The sequence below is a fragment of the Doryrhamphus excisus genome, chromosome 12 (assembly GCF_030265055.1).
Source record: "Doryrhamphus excisus isolate RoL2022-K1 chromosome 12, RoL_Dexc_1.0, whole genome shotgun sequence".
Taxonomy (NCBI): domain Eukaryota; kingdom Metazoa; phylum Chordata; class Actinopteri; order Syngnathiformes; family Syngnathidae; genus Doryrhamphus; species Doryrhamphus excisus.
The window spans coordinates 3704974-3724614 of NC_080477.1; the positions used below are offsets into that span (position 1 = coordinate 3704974).

The window sequence follows — 19641 nt, forward strand, 5'->3', positions numbered from 1 at the left end:
TGTTTGAAGCTCGTAAACGGGGAAATTATTCCACTTTTAAATAAGAACTACTTCCGGAGATTCACCTGCAACGTTTTATTTTGGAGAGCTTGCAGGAAGTCCGCTGTACACCCAAGCAAACGTTCTGTGTCTTTTGTCATTCTTGGCCACATGGTGGCGCCAGAGGACCTTGGCGCGACAACACGAACGTGATTGACTGATGGGGGGTTTCCCAAATCATCCACTTGATGGCGGTGATCGGCAACCTTCTTCAGCCAGCGGACTGCCTCGGTTGCGAGCCTGGAATTTGCAAATTTGCTCAAAATTTGCAAAATGAATGCGAATCAATTATTGTATTTTATGAATTTTACTTTATTATTTTACTGACTTTTTTTCATTTTTTTAATGCTATTTTCCAATATTTTAACTTACTTTGTCCTGTTTTCTGTCTTTTCTTCTCAATATACCTTAATATCAATAATTATATAAGTGAAACATTGTAAAATCCACCAGACAGTTGGTGAATCTGTTATCGTTACTTCCTGGAAATCAGTGGTATCGCCCATCACTCGGTAGTCGGTAGTGTGGAGCGGGACAGGATATGTCAGCGGGGTGGGCGTGGCTTGTAGTCCGAGTGTCAGCTTCCTGAGGCGGGGGAGGATGTGAGCTACGAGCGGAGTGACTTTTTTTTGCTTCTTGTCTTCATCATCCCGGTTGGACGAGGGTGAGTCAAGAAGTTTGTTGTTTCCATTGCTGACGAGAAAGTAAAACAAGGTATGTTTAAATAACAAGTTTGTCGTCCGTTTGTGTGGAAGAACTGCAGCAACTGTCTAGAACGTGAAAGGTTTCTCTATCACTGCCATCTCACTTTAGGATCTTTTTAAGACGTTTCGTCTTTCATTTCGACTGTGAGACGCTCCGTGGAGGAACTTGTTTCGTCTTAACCCAACACGACTTTGTTGTTCTTGTTGACACTTCAAGATTTAAGAGCACCACCGTGACGTTCGCTAGCCGCTAGCTTCTGTTAGCATAACAATGGCACCTACAGGGAAGGATGCTTCCTCAAAGCTCGTTGGAAACATGCTTCATAAAGATAACAACCACCAACAAAGTGATAATTAATGAAAAATCTCAATAATAAAATTCTCAATAATATTATAAATTATGTATCTCAATTCCCAAACATGTCAATAGAAATAATCTGTTCCAGGGTCAAGCTGTGGCTGCGAGTGTTTTAACCTCCTTTGACCCGTCTGCACTTTCACCTAGCATGCTGACCCTGCAACAACTCCTAAGACTTAATGTATCAAAGAGGCTCCTGCGGCCGTGAATTGTTTTTTTTTTTTTTTGTATGCGGTCCTCACCGGAAAAGGTTTGGACACCGGTGCTGATCCCGATACAGCAGAACCCTCAAAGTGCTGTTATGGATGCTTTTATGGCGCAATATTGTCATGCAAGTGTAATCACAGGCTAAATATATGATAATGAGTGATAAGACCCTGCAGGATGTACAAGACGCTAGAGGGGGGATTTGCACTGAACTCTGCTTGTCCTGTGTGTGTGTGTGTGTGTGTGTGTGTGTGTGTGTGTGTGTGGTTAATGGCGGATTTCATGCAGGAGCCCGAGGGCGGCGCTCTCAGCTCCTCATCAAAAGAACGAAAAGGAAACTTTGACTTTGCTGAGAGGGCAGAATGAAGGCATAAATGTTAGTAGTTATCATTTTCATAACATTAAGCATACAAAAAGATGGCAGAGGAAGGAAGAAGGCATGGGGGGGATAAGGTGCTCGTACGTCTCTCGGATGTCCGATATTGGCTTTTTTTGCCAAAAATCTATATGCTGATATTGTCCAGCTCTCAATTTCCAATACCGGTATGTGTAACATGACATAGCTCCTGTTGGTGAAATGAACACTTATGTGTTGCTTACAGCATTTATTTAATATTGGTTTTCATGATAGGGCAAAAATTCCATAATTATCTGTATTTTTGTTCTTATATTTTACTGCTGAGTGACAATAAAAAATCCACATAGTATTTAAGGAGGATGAGTTCAACTTTTAAACGGCATTAATGTTTCACATCAAGAGCAAGAAGCCCGTTCATTTACAATGATGTAAGACACACAACTCGTAAAACACAACTTAATAATAATAATAATAATAATAATAAATAACACCGGCGCTACACCCAGCACTAAGATGGGAGAATCTTCGTCAACACAAAGTCGTAATAATGGAATGGTGTGATGAAAGGAGCAGACTTTACAAGACAGCGTGGAGCAAAAACATGTCAAGAGATTTTTGTGACGCGTTAAGCTTAATTTAATCTGCATGGCGTCCAAGTGCAGAGCCAGCGCACTTTAATTAGTACTTTTCTGGCCAAAAACTGGTTAGCATCTCATCTGTCAACTGCAGCTCTTCCTGTCTCAACTAGAAAATGGTAATTCCCCTCAAAAGTTGGCTTGAGCGATGCTGTCGCCAAGACGAAACGCCAAAAATAGGAATGATTTGCGGGGATTTGAAGATGAGAGCATCGTTGGAAGATGCTAAGCTCTTCCTGAAAAAAGTACAAGGAAGTCGTCAATTAAGGCCATGATCTGGGGTGGCCAAACTTTCCACAAGGGCCAGATATACTGGAAAATCAATAGTTGTAGGGGGCCGCTTTACACATGTTTTTTAATATGGTAAAATAAAAATAAGAATGTGGGGCATACAAAAAATATTTTTTTTTGTTTCAAAAATAAAACATTTTCTGCAATTTTATTTTGCCAACATTTTTGGGCAAAACATTTTTTTTGTAAAAATGCCAATTTTCTTTGTGTGTTTTTTGGAAAAATATATTTTTTACACTTAGTACACCCTTGGCATAAGGGCAGTACAGCGTGAAAGTATGCCTCCTAGTGGCTGTGAGTAGAATCTCTGATCAATCTGATAGCAATATAAGTGATTCAGGCGTACTTTGTTAAAATCCCCGATTTAACACCTCGATTCTGTTAACTGCAGCGCCGCCCATATTTGCTGGGTGCCACGTTAGTGCCAATAACAGTTGTGGCTGTAGGCAACCTCCTGGTGTAGTTTTTCTATAGCAGTATCAGCATTAAAGTATGCATGAGTGGTCAGTATCCAGAAGGTTTATCTAGCTCTGCATGCGCTTTAAAGTGTGAAAAAGTCCTAAGTGTTAATGAGACTTGCCGTAATGAGCTGGACTGCACAAGTCATCAGCGCTATTAATGCTGACTGAGCAGTTTGTTCCTTATTGTGATGACAACATCGGTTGTGTTGCCGCTGTGTTGTATCAATACACTTGCTAAGCGAGCATGTGGTCGTCTCATGCGGAGATGCAGCACCCGAAGGCCGCCCGGTGGTGGGTCGACCCGGCGGGCAGCGTCAGCGTGAGGCCTCACTGATGTGCACCAAGCAGAGAGGTCATGGAAGGGTCGAGTCAATTAGACACGGCCATTAAGGAGGAGGAGGGATGAAAGAGTAGCCCATTACTTTGCACTGAAGACGACCCCCTTGCGTTGCGACGCAGAGCGATTACCCTGCAGCAGGCTCACAAGAAGGTGTTATTAGCTAATTAGTGCTCGTTAGTGCTGCTGATGCTTAAGACATAAATAAGACTCACGCTCATGTGTGTTGAGCTGAATGTGTTCCAGCGCGAGCGGAGCTGACTGGTGTTGGGCGTGGGTCATGGCCGCAACCGTAGTCCATGCTAGGGATTTTTGTGAGATCATTAGCCACGTATACATGGACCCAAATATTCCAATTGCATTTGGTTTATTTCCTCAAATGGAAAGAATGTAACCTTTGTATACACCTCATTCCCAAAGAAAAGTGCCGAATGAACATATAATGGGATTCCCAGGGGTGGAATATTCCTTTCCCCAATCAGATTGAGATATCTTGGACCGGCTCAAACGGAATGTTATTCTTCATGGTGTTTTTCTTCTTCTGTTGTTTGTTGGCGGTTGGCAAGCAGCTTGCATGGAGGATGTGCATCAGCGCCATCTGTGGAACAGAATCTAAACACATCTATACTTTATTCACAAGTCCAGTTTTATTAAAAAAGAAAATATGTATCTATATAAAACATGTCCCGAATTTAATGATAAAATATTAGCAAGATTGAATTTTATCTTTTCCTGTTTAAATTTATCCCGGGTGCGTTCTTTCAGCACATGCTCAGATATGACGTAACACGCAGCTCCAGACGTTCTTCACTTTTAAAAATGGAGGCCCACAATCGGCACTGGACTGCTAAGCAAAGTTTTGTTTTTCATCCAAACTAAATTCCAAGACAATACGGAGTTATTCCAACAAGTCGGTATCACGTGATGTTGATGTTTACGTTTTACTGGGCATGCCCCATCGACTATTCAGTTGGATTATAGCGGCGCATGTAGACTAGAGATTGGAATATTCCTTTCCATGGATACCATTGTTTTTGGAAAGGTCATTCGGAAAGAGGAAAAACTGCTCATGTAAACGTGGCTAGTGTTGTTCCAGCAAACAAGTCTGGTGCTTGTGTGTCTGAACGAACATCAGGGTAACATGACTGACACCTAGCGAGCAGTGTAGACTACTACATACTTTTGAATGCCTTATAATTGTCTGTTACTCAATTTAGCCATCGGTATGCTTGAAAATGCTTCATGTACGCATGAAATATGTCGCTGCAAAATTTGAAGCACCAAGTTGCGAGGGATTGCTGTATTTTCAACTTTTTGTCCCCCAGCAGTATACATATACTGTCATGAAAATACCGAAAGGTGAACTCACATTTGTGAGTTTTGTGATAGATACAATGGGTCTCTTTTATACCCCCCCCCCCACCCCCTTTTTCCAGCGTATTTGTCTTCCCTGCCACTCATGGAGATTGCAAAAGAGCTAAATCCTTGCCACCTTTAATTCTGTCAAAAAGCAACAAGTCAGCCGTGAGCGTCCTGTGTGTGTTGGATGGCGTGTAAAGTGCGTTCCATTATCATATTGTGGTAGTTGGTAGCTTTTTGAGGATAAGACAGAGAAGAAGACAGAGAGAGACGGGATTATGGTAAAGTAGGAAGGTATTTGCTGCAAGATGCCGGCACTCTGCATATTACTTTGCTCTACATTCGGTATGAGCGCAGCAGGGTCTGCACGGAGGGGGCTGGGGGGTTGAGAGGATGAAGACCGGCCTCGCCTCTCGCTGCCTCCTCCCAGATGATATGAGATGAGGGAAGCGAGGCTGAGGAGGACAGACGCTGAGGGAGGAAAAGAGGCGAGTTCAATGTTGACGCCGGCGAATGATCACTGAGGATTTGGGAGACTCAGCAGGTAGGCCATGAGATCTTAACTTCGTGTACCAATATCTGTATGATGTACCTCAGGTTAAGGCTCCATGTTGGGTGCAGTCAGGGAACAAAATTCAGAGCCTAAAACCGCTTAGCTTTTGTGTAAACAGCTCTCGCTCATTATGACCGAACGGCGGCGGCAGCCATGTTCACCCCGTCATATTGTTTTATGTGGCCTTACGGAAGCCTGGAAATAAAGCAAAAAGACACTTACACACATTAAATTAAAAAATCATAATATTTATTGCTCAATGCATTTGAAGAACGGTTGTACTGCATGCAATTGGAGTTTCTATTTGTTTGTCATCAAACCCCATTTAAAATTTATTATGCAATACACTGGAGGCTCAGTTGCCGTCGTTAATTCATTCCAGAAGATCCGATTCAAACTGAAACAGACGTTAACCGACTCAAATATGCCCATAAGAAATAATGTGAATACATTTTTCAGGAAAAAATGTCAACACAAAACATGCAGAAAACTATTTGAAATGCATATAAATATAAATATCATATCATAGCATATATAATGTGAGTGTGAATGGTTGTTTGTCTATATGTGCCCTGTGATTGGCTGGCCACCAGTCAAGGGTGTACCCCGCCTCTCGCCCGAAGACAGCTGGGATAGGCGCCACCCCCACCCCCCGCAACCTTCGTGAGGAAAAGCGGCAGAAAATGAATGAATGATATGATATGATATACAGATGATGGATGAAAGGGATAAATGAACATTTAAGGTTACCTTTACCTGCACTAAGGACGTGATTCTTGACGGGACTGAAATCAGGAAGGAGGCGGTTGATCTCGCCGCCACCTCATTACCTCAACAACGCATCATGTCTCCTCCCATTCTGTGTGGAAGTGGTAGGTTTTTTGGCTTATTAAGTTTCGTAGAATGTGGTTAGCATGTTGGCCACACAGTCAGGAGATCGGGAAGACCTGGGTTTGATTGCCTGTGCGTGGGTTTTCTCCGGGTACTCCGGTTTCCTCCCACATTCCAAAAATATGCCAGGTTCCTTGGCGACTCCAAATTGTCCATAGGTATGAATGTGAGTGTGAATGGTTGTTTGTCTATATGTGCCCTGTGATTGGCTGGCCACCAGTCCTGCCTCTCGCCCGAAGTCAGTTGGGATAGGCTCCAGCATACCCGCGACCCTAGTGAGGATAAGTGGCATAGATAAGTGGTTAGCTCAATGGCTTGTTAGTTTACGACATACTAGTTTCTGCAGTATAGGAGTTATGGAATGTGTTGTAAACAATGAATAATAGAACTGTAAAGATGACATAACACCCTTAATGCTCTCTACCAAATATACGTACCCTTACACTAAAACCGTTATGTTATAATTAGCAGCATAACTCCTTTTGGTATTTGATTCATTGGTTTTTTTTGATAGAAAAATGTTATTTTCCTCTGCTGAACATTTTTGAACTTCCTTAGTCATCCATGAAAGCCAGCTTATTATCTTTGCGTTTCAGATCTTCGCACGCATCCGCTTTGACTGATGTGAAAATTAGCGACCCACACTTTTTTTTCTGGAATGTTGGTTTGGCTACAGCCTAACCGATTAGCCCAGTGGTGTCCAAACTGCGATGCTAGGGCCATTTGCGGCTGTTTTTTTATTGGCCCGCGGCACATTCTTGAAATTTAACAAGAAAATGAAACAAACAACAGTCAGAATATTAAGAGAAGAAATGTGTCATCTAATGAGAAAAAAGTCAAAATTTCACCATGAAAGGCGGCCATGTTGTTCGACGGATCTTGCTTCAATTTTATATAATGTAATTTTAGTAGCATAAAGTTCATTCTTTCATTTTCTACTGCTTTTCCTCACGAGGGTCGCGGGGGTGCTGGAGCCTATCCCAGCTGTCTTTGGGCAAGAGGCGGGGTACACCCTGGACTGGTCGCCAGCCAATCACAGGGCACATACAGACAAACAACCAATTAGCCAATTAACCTAGCATGTTTTTGGAATGTGGGAGGAAACCGGAGTACCCTGAGAAAACCCACGCATGCACGGGGAGAACATGCAAACTCCACACAGAGATGGCCGAGGGTCGATTTGAACCCTGGTCTCCTCGCTGTGAGGTCTGCGCGCTAACCACTCGACCGCCGTGCCGCCTAGCATAAAGTTGAACTATTAAAAAATATATTTTTTTTGAAAGTTGTAATACCATGTGAAAGAAAGAAAGAAGGTCCTAACTTTTGGAAATTAGGTTGGGTCGAAATTTTACGAAAACATAAAAGTTGAACTATTTGTAAAATGTATTTTATTAAATGCAACAGCAGACATTTTACATCACATTCTAATGAGTGAAAAGAATAATCTCATCATAAAAATAAGGAAGGGTGGTTCGTGGCGGCCATGTTGTTCGACGGATCTTGCTTCAATTTTATATACGTGCTGATGTCAGCGCCCTGAAGCTGTATGCCAAGTTCAGTACCCGGGATCCCCTTTCTGACGCCACCCTTTCATCTACACTTGCTTGTGGTTGGGGCTTTGGCCAGGAGTCAGTTTGGAAGATGTTTAGCAAGTGAAAGTGAAAGTGTTTTGTGAGGTGTTCCTTCATTTCTCACTCAATACTGAATAGATCTTAAAAACAAACATCCAGGCACAAACCTCCAGTTGAGGGCCTTTTAAAGACTAGAGAATAGAATACGGTTGTTCTTTGTTTTTTTGAAGCTGCTCCCTGAAATCTTCTGGCAACTACCCGAGGAAGGCCATTTTTGGCACGCAGCTGTTTTTTGTTGTTCTTAACATAAAATGAATTGAAGATGACATTACATTTGCTGTAATTTGCGTCGTTTGTCCCTGTCAGGTTACGCCAATGCCGCCATTGTGACTGAACGTTAAGGACCACCTCCTCTACTCGGAACCACCTGGACCCACGCTGATTCTTCTTCCACCTCTCGTTCTTTGTGCAAAGCTTGTTTGCGGAGATGGGGAGGAAGAAGATCCAGATCACACGCATCGTCGACGAGAGGAACCGGCAGGTCAGCGCCTTTCACTTCAGGGAGTTTGGACTTCCTGTCTGGGATGTGTAGTTGTCTTCATTTAGCGGTTTCTTCATGTGGTTTGATGGCAAGGAACATGTTGATGTAAAGCAACATAAGGCGCCTCTGGAAGTAGATGACTCTTTCATGCAGCAACATGAAAAGTTGTGCATGTCGGATATAGATCCTCAAATATTCAGCAAAGGAATCCCTCAAGGAATCTTCTGTGACTCCCAACATTTCTCACCATCCAGCGTGACGGCGGTCAGCGGCGGTGGCGAGGGTGGTAATTTGAGGTTAGCCGGGTCCGGACGGCACCCTGTCATTTGCAGGGCGGGACACACAGCTCCTTCTTTCTCCCCCAGTCGTCTCCTCGCGAGGCCACGCCGCAGGACCGCTGGAATCCCGCTCACTGCAACGCTCGCTAAATATATCAGCGCAACAAACAGCGGCCTGTCTGGGAGGAAGGTGGCGGCGCTGTAAATAGCCACGTGGCTGGAAAATAAATATGTGTTTGTGTTTAATGTTTGCTCGTCTGGAACCCGAGCATTTTTAGATGTCGCCATGACTGGAGGACGCTGTGTGTCCAGCTTCTTCTTCCCTTTTTCTGGGACGTTATCTGTCAAGTGCATCAATAGTAAAAGTCTTCCTTTATGGTTATGGGAATGCTTTAGTTTATTTCCAACATGTTGAAAGCACATCTCCTGCACGAGTTGCTGGAGCTGCACCTTTAACTACCCCTGCACCGAAATGTGCCCTGTTCATACAAAAATGTAAGGGAACGTATGTTGTCCTGCTAAACAAAGGCCAAGTTGAATCATGATTTGGACTGCATGAGAAAGTGAAAAGCAAAACGTAGCTCTCTTTTGTCGTTTATGAAGAATGCTATTGCACAACACAGCAGCAGTCAGCATTCATAGTGCCGATGCGTAAGTTGATGGTAAACAATAGTACGGCAAGCTGAATAGCAACATTTTAAAGGGCATGCAGAGCTAGATAAGTTGCTGGGATGCTGACCACTCATAGACCATGCTGACTTATAGAGTTAATAATTTAGTAGGTTGCCTACAAACACAGCAGTAAACAACACGGCCAGTGTAACATGCCAACGGCGGCGTAGCAACAGTCCAAAGCGCATGCAGAGCTAGATAGCGCTGCTGGATTGTGACCAGCTACTGCCATCTTGTGAAGTTCATAAAGTGCAATAGGAGGTTGCCTACAGCCACAGCAGTTGTTATAATTTGTCACCACCCCCGACAGCATTTGTAGACGACACACCCGGTAACTATGGAATATACTAATCCTTCATTTATCGTGGGTAATTGCTTCCAGACTCGACTGTGATAAAGGAATTTATAGGATTTATAGGATTCCTTCTTTATAAGTGGAATATTTGAGAGTTTTATATTTAGAGTTGAGTTTTAGCTTCATGTGGACTATGGATGGAAGTATCATGATGGTAATGATGTTTATGAGTTATAAATGTTTTGTATAATCATTTAAACCTGCAATAAAAGCTGGTTGGTGAAGTCTGGATCTTCGATGGTGGCTTCACAAAACAATTACTGCCACCTAGTGACCAGTGTAGAATACTACAGTCACAAGTGCTCTTAATAGCTTATGCTCTATTTGTATTTTTGTGCATTGAGCCATTTTTAATGCTTGAAAATGCTTACTTTGGGTAAAAAATGTCTTCACTAAAGACGAACTACGAAACAGCAATCATGTATGAATTGTTTGAACGACCGTGATAGAGTGAGGGAGCGATGCATTTGGGGTAATGGCGGTATAGCAGGGGCTATAAATAAAAGATATGCTTGTGTTTCACTCGTTTGCCGCATCCACAGAGGTGTAGTCAGTTTAATTTGTCTCACAAACCATAAATGATATGTAAAAATAAATTATAACGTCTACTTTGTTTGTCAGACATATTTCAGTCTGCTGGGCAGGAAGGCCCAGGCGCTGGAGCGAGGGATGTGGTGGTGTTTACATCCCATCATAGTTTTTCTTGGCTGAGCTGGACGGACGCTGCCCACGTTGGGGGGGGGCAGATGTGTATTTGTGTTCTACGAGCCTAATTTTAGCACCTCTGCCTTCTCTCGTTTTTTTTTAAGATGGTGATTATTTGACAGAAACGGGCTAACTACGTTTTCTCCAGGTGACCTTCATGAAGAGGAAGTTCGGGCTGATGAAGAAGGCGTACGAGCTGAGCGTGCTGTGCGACTGCGAGATCGCCCTCATCATCTTCAACAGCTCCAACAAGCTCTTCCAGTACGCCAGCACCGACATGGACAAGGTCCTGCTCAAGTACACCGAGTACAACGAGCCCCACGAGAGCAGAACCAACTCCGACATCGTGGAGGTGAGGGAATGCAGGCGTGCTTCTCCGTGGCTCAGATGAGTGGAAAGCCACCATGTTTGCTAATCACGCCACACTCGCTTGTAATTTTGACTGTTTTGTTTGTATTTTTTATTCTGAATTGCATGTAAATAATGTCATACTTTTTTCACCTGGTGGCTGCAGCGCTCGTCTTGACTGTGCAGGTGTTCCAACTGCTGTGGTGTGGGAGTTTAACACGCGTGCTAAGTGGGTCAGCCACAAGAAAAGCACCTGAGTCAACACCGTTGCCCTTCATTTGCTTGCATGTATCACTTCTTAGTGCAAAGCACCGGCTAGCGTGACGCCCGCACGTGGTTTACATGTCGGACGGAGACATTTGCAAACACTCCGCCGTGACATTTGACTGGCGCCGGCGTCGAGCGCCCGTCATTCAGTGGCCCTGCGTGTTTTTTGACGCAAGCAGACATGTTTGCTTGTCACAGGAGGATGCATTCGCCCACGCCAGTGCGGAGCAGTGAGATGCTGGAAGCGATCAGCTGTGATTAATATCACGGCTGCATCATCACCTGTCACACCCACAGTAAGAAGACTGCAAAGGATGTTGTGATGACAACTATTGACTTATTCATGCAGTCTCAAGACATTCTGTCTTTTTAGAAGCACTGCCAACAGGATTCCTTTCACACAGACCTGCAGAAATGATACACTGACACTGGTTCAACAATGGTCGAGATGATTGATAGATCAGACGGAGTCGGAGTCAACCTGGTCATGAGGATAGCGGGAGTTGGAACCAAACTTTGAGGAAAGAAAGATTATCGGTGACGCATTAAGACAAAAACATGTAAAAACGTTGAGTCTTCTAAGAGAATCCTCTGGCCAACGTCTGGCGTGCTTAAACTCCCACGTGTATGAAAATAGAGGAAGTTCAGAGAGCGAGCAGAGTTTACGCCTGATACGCTCATGAGTCATCTTTTCCCCTCACATGAACGACCAGCGCCGAGTCACTGTAATATCGACATCGTACAAACTCATGCACAGCAGAAAGACATCTGCCATGTCTCAAATTGAATATTTCCATCAGCACTCTCCAGTAAACATGCGGTGTCCTCCCCATTTGGAGTGTTTGGAGTGCAACGTGCGAGTGACTTAGAATGTACTACGCCACAGTGAGACACTGCCATGGTGTCCCTCGTCCATGTTTGTCAGTCGTTTGACTGAATTTGTTCTGCATTGAACACTCGTCATGACGACCACCAATGATGATGATGATGCTGTTGTGGTGCGTGCTTCCTCCTCAAGGCGCTGAGCAAGAAGGAGCACCGAAGCTGCGACAGCCCGGACGCCGACGCCACCTACGCCCTGACACCCAACACCGAGGCCAAATATAAAAAGATCAACGAGGAGTTTGATCACATGATGAGGAGTCACAAGATGGTGAGTGCTCTGTGCTGATGTCATCCACCTGAGCACCTTACTTACTTACTTACTTTCTTACTTAGTAGTTACTTATTTACTTGCTTACTTAGTAGTTACTTATTTACTTACTTTCTTACTTAGTAGTTACTTACTTGCTTACCTAGTAGTTACTTACTTACTTTCTTACTTAGCAGTTACTTACTTACTTCCTTACTTAGTAGTTACTTACTTACTTTCTTACTTAGTAGTTACTTATTTACTTACTTTCTTACTTAGTAGTTACTTACTTGCTTACTTAGTAGTTATTTACTTTCTAATGTAGTAGTTACTCACTTACTTATTTTCTTGCTTAGTAGTTACTTATTTACTTACTTTCTTACTCAGTAGTTACTTACTTGCTTACCTAGTAGTTACTTACTTACTTTCTTACTTAGCAGTTACTTACTTACTTCCTTACTTAGTAGTTACTTACTTACTTTCTTACTTAGTAGTTACTTACTTACTTTCTTACTTAGTAGTTACTTATTTACTTACTTTCTTACTTAGTAGTTACTTACTTGCTTACTTAGTAGTTATTTACTTTCTTATGTAGTAGTTACTTACTTACTTATTTTCTTGCTTAGTAGTTACTTATTTACTTACTTTCTTACTTAGTAGTTACTTACTTGCTTACCTAGTAGTTACTTACTTACTTTCTCACTTAGCAGTTACTTACTTACTTCCTTACTTAGTAGTTACTTACTTTCTTACTTAGTAGTTACTTACTTACTTTCTTACTTAGTAGTTACTTACTTTCTTACTTAGTAGTTACTTATTTACTTACTTTCTTACTTAGTAGTTACTTACTTGCTTACTTAGTAGTTATTTACTTTCTTATGTAGTAGTTAGTTACTTACTTATTTTCTTGCTTAGTAGTTACTTATTTACTTACTTTCTTACTTAGTAGTTACTTACTTGCTTACCTAGTAGTTACTTACTTACTTTCTTACTTAGCAGTTACTTACTTACTTCCTTACTTAGTAGTTACTTACTTACTTTCTTACTTAGTAGTTACTTACTTACTTTCTTACTTAGTAGTTACTTACTTACTTTCTTACTTAGTAGTTACTTATTTACTTACTTTCTTACTTAGTAGTTACTTACTTGCTTACTTAGTAGTTATTTACTTTCTTATGTAGTAGTTAGTTACTTACTTATTTTCTTGCTTAGTAGTTACTTATTTACTTACTTTCTTACGAAGTATTTTTTTTAAATAAAACACACATATTCGTTAACATCACCCCATTCCACATGCTATGTTGTTGTCATGCGTCCTGTCCCTCGGCTGTAGTCCACAGGCGTCCCGCAGCACAACTTTATGCAGGCGGCACCCGGCAACATGGCGTACAGCCCCGCCACTGCAGGAGGAGTAGGTGGCACCTCTCAGGCTCTCACTGCAGACGGAAGGCTGCTGGCCTCTCAGCACTCACACCTGCACAGGAACGTGAAGTCACCTGACAGGTCTGCCAGCACAGGTGTGTGCGTGTATTACCATATTAAATAATAGCAGAAGAATAGAAGACCTCATTGTTGCTGTCCTCAGGTGAGCTGCAGGGCACGTCTGATGTCAGCTTTCACAATGGATCAGGACCGGCCGGTAGGTTTGTCTTTGCAGTTTTTGCATAACCCCTCACACTCAAAAACAACCAAAAAACAGTTTTAGACGTTACACTCCTCATGTGTATGTATTGTTTTCCAACATTTTGGGGGAAATGTATTCATAAAGTTGTCCACAACTCAGAATGTCCACAGTTTGTCCACACGGCCTTGGTGGAGGTCGTGACATCGTCATATTGCAGAAATGTTCCAGGATCAAATATGTTACCAGTATATTTGTTTACGTTAGTTCAGTGCATAAGCAACATCCTCTCCCTCTCCACCTTAGCGCTTTCCTTTCCAGAAGGCTGCACGCCATTATGTAAGCAAAGATCAATTATTCAGTGTGATCTCCTCTATAATGAATAGCTGCATCCTCCACTGGAGAGACATGACCATGAGACATAACCATGACATAACATGACCTAAAGTCCTCTTCGTGTCCTTGTAGTTAATGGCTTTGTGGACACACCAGGGGGCGGTAGCAGCGGCCTGGGAAAGATACTTCCAGCCAACAAATCCCCTCCACCTCGGAAATCTGACCTGAGAGTGGTCATCCCTTCGTCCAAAGGCGGAATGGCGACACTGGTACGTGTGCGTCTCAGCATCTCACTACTGCCACATGTGGCAAGAAAGGGTACTATACAAAGCAGGCGACATATGACAGTTCCTTGGAATAAAGTGATAAAAAAGTTGCATTGCATTGTTTCTCCATGGGCCATGTTGGTCACCGCCATGTGGTCACAAGAGATGACCTCATCCAGGGTGGGGTCCTCGCAACAGAATCAAACAGACGCAAACTTCTGCTTCCTTTTGTTGAATGATTTGGTTTCCAGCCTGTCAGACATCAAATCTGACGCAGCACATCACTTTTGTCTGCTCGTTCTCATTCACATCACAGGCGCTTAAAACATCTTTTTATACTGCTGTTTTGGTTAACCCCAAGGTGTCCACCAACATCACTTTTTCTTCATTTTTAATATCTTTTAATGTCTAATTCAAGATTCAGAAACTGGCGTGAAGTTGGGGAAAAAGTGTTTTCTCTGCGTTAACACTGCCACCGTGTGGCTGAAAGGAACAGCACAGCTCATTAAGATTTGGAGATGTGTATTGTTATCATGACATATATTATATACAGTATGTTGTCTCTTGAATGTGCTTTCAGAGTGAGCATGGTCTGTCCGGTCAACCTTTGAGTACGCCGGTGGTCTCCATTGCCACACCCAGCCTGACCCAGCACACCCTCTACTCTGCCTACAACAACGGTAATGTATACTCCATTTCTACTGTTGTACACTCACTCAATGTCAATAGTCCGCCGTTACAATGACAATCCTCATTTAGAATTGAAAACGCTCTTAATCCAGCAATATCCGTATTGTACTAACTATACATGTGGAAAGAGTACTAAAACACTGTATTCTCGTCAAAGAAGCTACTTTGCTGAAATGTTACCCAAAACAGAGCAGCCCATTGAAAATGTCCAGAGATGCCTGGACTTCATCATATATGAATAGAAATCTCATCTCTCCGCCGGGCTTGCTGAAAGTATATTTTTACTGTGGATTTGGGCCCCCAGATGACTAAATAGGCCCCCCAGTATACGCTACAGAATCTTAATTAGATTAAGATTTTTTATTTCATGTCAATTCAAAATGTCGAACACTTATATTCTTTATAATCTACAGCACGGGTTACGTCAATTTAAAACATCTGAGGGGCCCCGACCTGGTTTTGTTCATTGGGCTGAAATTCCTGGTGGCAACATTACAAATTTCCCCACTGAGGGACGAATAAAGGCCCCAAAAAAAATTGCTTGATACATGTGTACCCACCATGTGGGGTTTCATTAGAGCCACCATTTGGCCAGACGGGACATGACAAGCTACTTTTGTGCACTACTTTCAACTCTTTTTTTTTTCCCCTCTTTCAAATAAAAGGTGTCAAACGATGGACAAACAGCAGTTGGTCCACATCTCCAGAGGCTTTGATTGTTAAAGCAGGTTTTAATTGTCTAAAAATGTGTTGTCAGACTATCAGCCGAGCAGCTCGGACCTGTCAGGTTTCTCCTCCACTGCGGGAGCATCTTTAAGCTCCATGGCGACTTGGCAGCATCAGCACCACATGGCCTCGATGGGGTAAGACACTCATGTTTGGAGGCTTGTTTACTGAATTGGTGCTTTTCCTTAATCACATTTTCAAAATCTGATATTTATATTTCATGTTTAAGCATATTTTATTATAGTAGAAAAATGAATAAAAATTCTTTAATACACAGTGCACCAGGTGTCAGTAACCCTGCTGGAGCAACCTGTTGGCGTAATGTTCTCAACTCTGATGTTTGAGCATCCCTGGTGTTAACGTATGTGGAAGATTGGAAATAAGTTAGCTTTATGAAACCATTCCTTCTATATATAAAAAAAAAGTCCTTGTTTGTCTAAATTCACTGCAGTCAGGAACCGATTAACCACAATAAATGGTCCATACTTCCCCAAAAAACAAGTCAAGTGATTTGGAAGAATCATTTAAGGTTTATACACAGTTTAGGGACAACGTCTCAGTAGGGAAGTCCAAACTTCCGGGTCCCCAGACACCTCTTCTAGTTCCACCAAGAGTCCCACCGAGGCATCCCCAGGGTGGCCGAGACTCTCCAGCGGGTTCTGCCGCAGTGCCTTCTCTGGCCCGGGCATGCCTGGACCACCCCCAGTGAGGAGTCTGGACTGGCACCTAAAAGAAGCCAACCTGTTAGTCACATTACCTACCCGACTCCAGCCCTATAAGAGTTTTCCCCAGCCAATCTATATATAATGTGATCTCAGTCCCATATCCGCATTGTCATCCAGCAGTCAATATTTTGGCCATGTAGGGCTCATCACAGATCAAAGTGGACAAACTCGTGTTCACTCACCAGGCACCACCAAGACCACCTCACGCGACCACCTGGACAAGAAAAGAAAAACATTTAGAATAACACAATGTCTGGGCGATGCACACCTAACGTAGGACATCTGTGGGACAGCTGAGTGGCCGTCTCTGCCACAAGTCAGGACAGTCAAAGTCTGCCCCGTTTTTTTCTAGCACACCGTTGGAGAACAGCAGCTACTACAAGCATCGTCCTTAGGATCGGCATGCCGGAATTCTTGTACTTTCATTGGAAAAGTATTACCTTGGCTGCGGCCATCCAGGTACTGCTCCTGCAGGGAGAGACGGTGCATCATTAAGATGCCCTTACCAATCACATCACATGCTTTTACGTGAAGCGGCTCAGCCAATAAAAATCAATCAAGCATTGACTCAGTGAGGGCAAGTTTGTCATCACAGCCGTGCAACATACAGTGGAACCTCTACATGCTAACCCAAGATGCTTTATCGTCACATGCACACGTTGTGGTCCGATGGCATGGCGGTATTTGTGACTGCCATAGAACAGGGAATTCAAGTGGCATGCAGACGAGCCATGTGGTCCTGATGGCTCATCACATGGCTTAGCTTGTTTTTACACTGACAAATTGTCCAGTTTGACACTGGGTGAAAACACGGAGGTTCCACTGTATTAATCCCGTACATCACACTTACCTCTGCAGTGGCACGCACTGGATTCACAGTCTTCAGTGTTCAAGAACACACCTGCAGATGGGAAACATTCCACTGTTATTTTTAAACGTCAAAACTGAGTTTTAAGTGCCAATGTCCTTCCCCAAAAATGTTGCTGCATCAGCTATTTTTTTTCAGAAGCTGAGCAGCGACCGTCAGTGAAAGTTTTCATCTTGGCTTCCCTTTGACCATTCACTGCTACACAACAGCAGGAACGGCTTCGATAGGAGCCTGTTCCAACAAAGTTCCAACGTTTTTATTGAATTGTTGTTTTTAAAATACTTCAAAACGTTAGCAATAAGTAGTCAGTGGCCACGTGGTCTGTGGCCAACTCCATTGTCGTCCGTCTTTAGCTTAGCATTAGCTTTAGCAAAGGCCTACAACGTGCCTGCTCATTAAGTTACGGTTGCATTTGTTTGTTTTTTTTAAACATTTACTGTCGTGAAACATCGCTAGCATTATTAGCCTATAATTAACATTAACAGAGTACTTGCCATTGCGTTACGTCATCCTCTCCAGCACATCAGTGTACTTTTAACTGGGACAAGGCCTAAAAAGCTGCAAGATTAAACAATTTGAGGCACATATTAACATGACAAAAGGTCGAGAAGATGTCAGACTGGAAGAGAGCATTGTGTTTGCTCCAAGTTGACTGCCTTCCCAAGAGGAGAGTCGGCCGCCGAAGAGACAGAACCGAGGCTTGGCTGTGTCTTTATAGATGCATGTGACGTCATTGCTGTTTTCTGATTGGCCCGCTGTTTTTCGGGGGCATTATGGGTATTGTATTTCTAGGAGCCTTTTTCGAGTGGACGCATGTCTGTCGTTTGTGTGTGTGTGTGTGTGTTGCCAGTCATGAGTTTAAAAAATCACATTCTTACATTGAAATAAAATCCCACTTACAGGTTAATACACAAACATCAGTACTTTTGTGTATTTTAAACACGTCATAATCTATTTGAGTAAATAGTACTTGTCAAATGACACACTTTCTCATTGAATAGAACGAGGACTTGTCCAAACTTTGGATTGGTGCTTTAAATAGCGTTGAACGTTGTTGTTGGAGCATGCTGTGGCCACTAGATGGCGTAATCCCGTCTCTTCCACTCCCCCTCCTTGTTTGCAGCCCATCCAGCCTGTCCATCAGCGCCAACCACTGCATCAGCATCAAGGCCGAGCCTCCCTCCCCTCCCCGGGACCACCTAGCCAAGTCGGGATACTCAGCCCGTCCTCGCCACTCCCCCGACCACAGCCCACACGAGGGCGCCAGCGAGCGCGAGGCGCAGGCGAGGAGGCCGGACTTCCTGTCTCTGGCCTCGGGTCGCTTGGAGGGTGGCGAGAGTCCGACGGCCAAGCGGATGCGCGAGGACAGCTGGGTCACTTAGACGCCAAAGGTTGCCGTTGTGCCAAATTGTACTGAGCTTTTCTTGACATTTTCAAGGCGGGTAGGTCACGCGGGTCCAGTTGCAGTACAATCAGGAGATCAGGTGAAAGGTCAATACACGCACTTCCTGGTCGTCTTCTCAGGGTGGACGAAAGCAATAATCATTTTGTCCCGCCTTTTATTATATTATCTTTTATTATTCTTTTATTTAACACACAAGATGCTACCAACATATGTCTTGTACTGTATATAATATCTTTAATATATATGTATGACCACATATGGACATTATGTCTTCTTTTCTTTAACTTCATTAGGTACGCCTGCACAATCCAGCTTCCCTTCCAAAGCCTGCAGAGTGTGTTTGCCATCTTTTTGGCCTGTTTTAATGACATTTTTCTTTGGATTCATTTTTATTTTCATGATGTTAAATCATTGTAATTCTCGTTTTTAGAATGTAAATAAAATGTATTTGTGGCGAAGCGCCACTACTAAATGAATGTATGGAAAACACTGATTTACAATATGAGCCGAAAATGTCCCCCAGGCCGCACAATATGGACACCTCTGCGTTTGTTGTTGCAGGAGTACCTAATAAAGTGGAGGGTACATGTCTCGTCTCATGGAATACATTTACTTTCGTTTCATCACACTTGTAGAAACTTCCCCACATCCTGGCGACAGATGCAATGAATTCTTGTCATTGATCGCCTGCAATGCTGCTTTTGAAGCGATGAAATATACAGAAATACTTGGTTTGGCAGAACACAGCCTCTCATTTGGCAGCTTTGATAAACATTACGCTCTCAGTGGCCTCGGTGTTAGCACGTCAGACTCACAAATACCGCGATACATTCTGCTGGCACCTTTGACCCTAAAGATGATGTCGCTGGATAACCATCGTAAACTTAGCTACATGCTAACACTGCTATTTGATTACTCAAGCAGCGTACTTTATCTCCACTT

General features: G+C 43.1%; 1 protein-coding gene and 1 non-coding gene across 7 annotated transcripts; one reads left to right on the forward strand and one right to left on the reverse strand.

Annotated features, from left to right (window-relative positions):
• The first annotated feature begins 547 nt into the window (after positions 1–547).
• Positions 548–19429, forward strand: LOC131139310 (myocyte-specific enhancer factor 2A-like). 6 transcript variants are annotated; one of them, XM_058088794.1, is made up of 10 exons: positions 548–703; positions 8131–8305; positions 10464–10667; positions 11949–12083; positions 13396–13579; positions 13648–13701; positions 14152–14288; positions 14866–14965; positions 15733–15838; positions 18418–19429. In XM_058088794.1, exons 2-10 carry the CDS (start codon positions 8252–8254, stop codon positions 18674–18676), a joined length of 1233 nt encoding a protein of 410 aa, XP_057944777.1. In that variant the 5' UTR covers positions 548–703; positions 8131–8251; the 3' UTR covers positions 18677–19429. The 6 variants fall into 6 exon arrangements, with proteins under 6 accessions (XP_057944777.1, XP_057944782.1, XP_057944783.1 ...); XM_058088799.1 differs by lacking the exon at positions 18418–19429 and adding an exon at positions 15979–18410; XM_058088800.1 differs by lacking the exon at positions 18418–19429 and adding an exon at positions 16779–18403.
• LOC131139891 (small nucleolar RNA SNORA16B/SNORA16A family) lies at positions 17386–17529 on the reverse strand. Its single transcript, XR_009132318.1, has one exon. It is a non-coding gene; the product is annotated as a small nucleolar RNA SNORA16B/SNORA16A family (small nucleolar RNA).
• Positions 19430–19641: the final 212 nt, after the last annotated feature.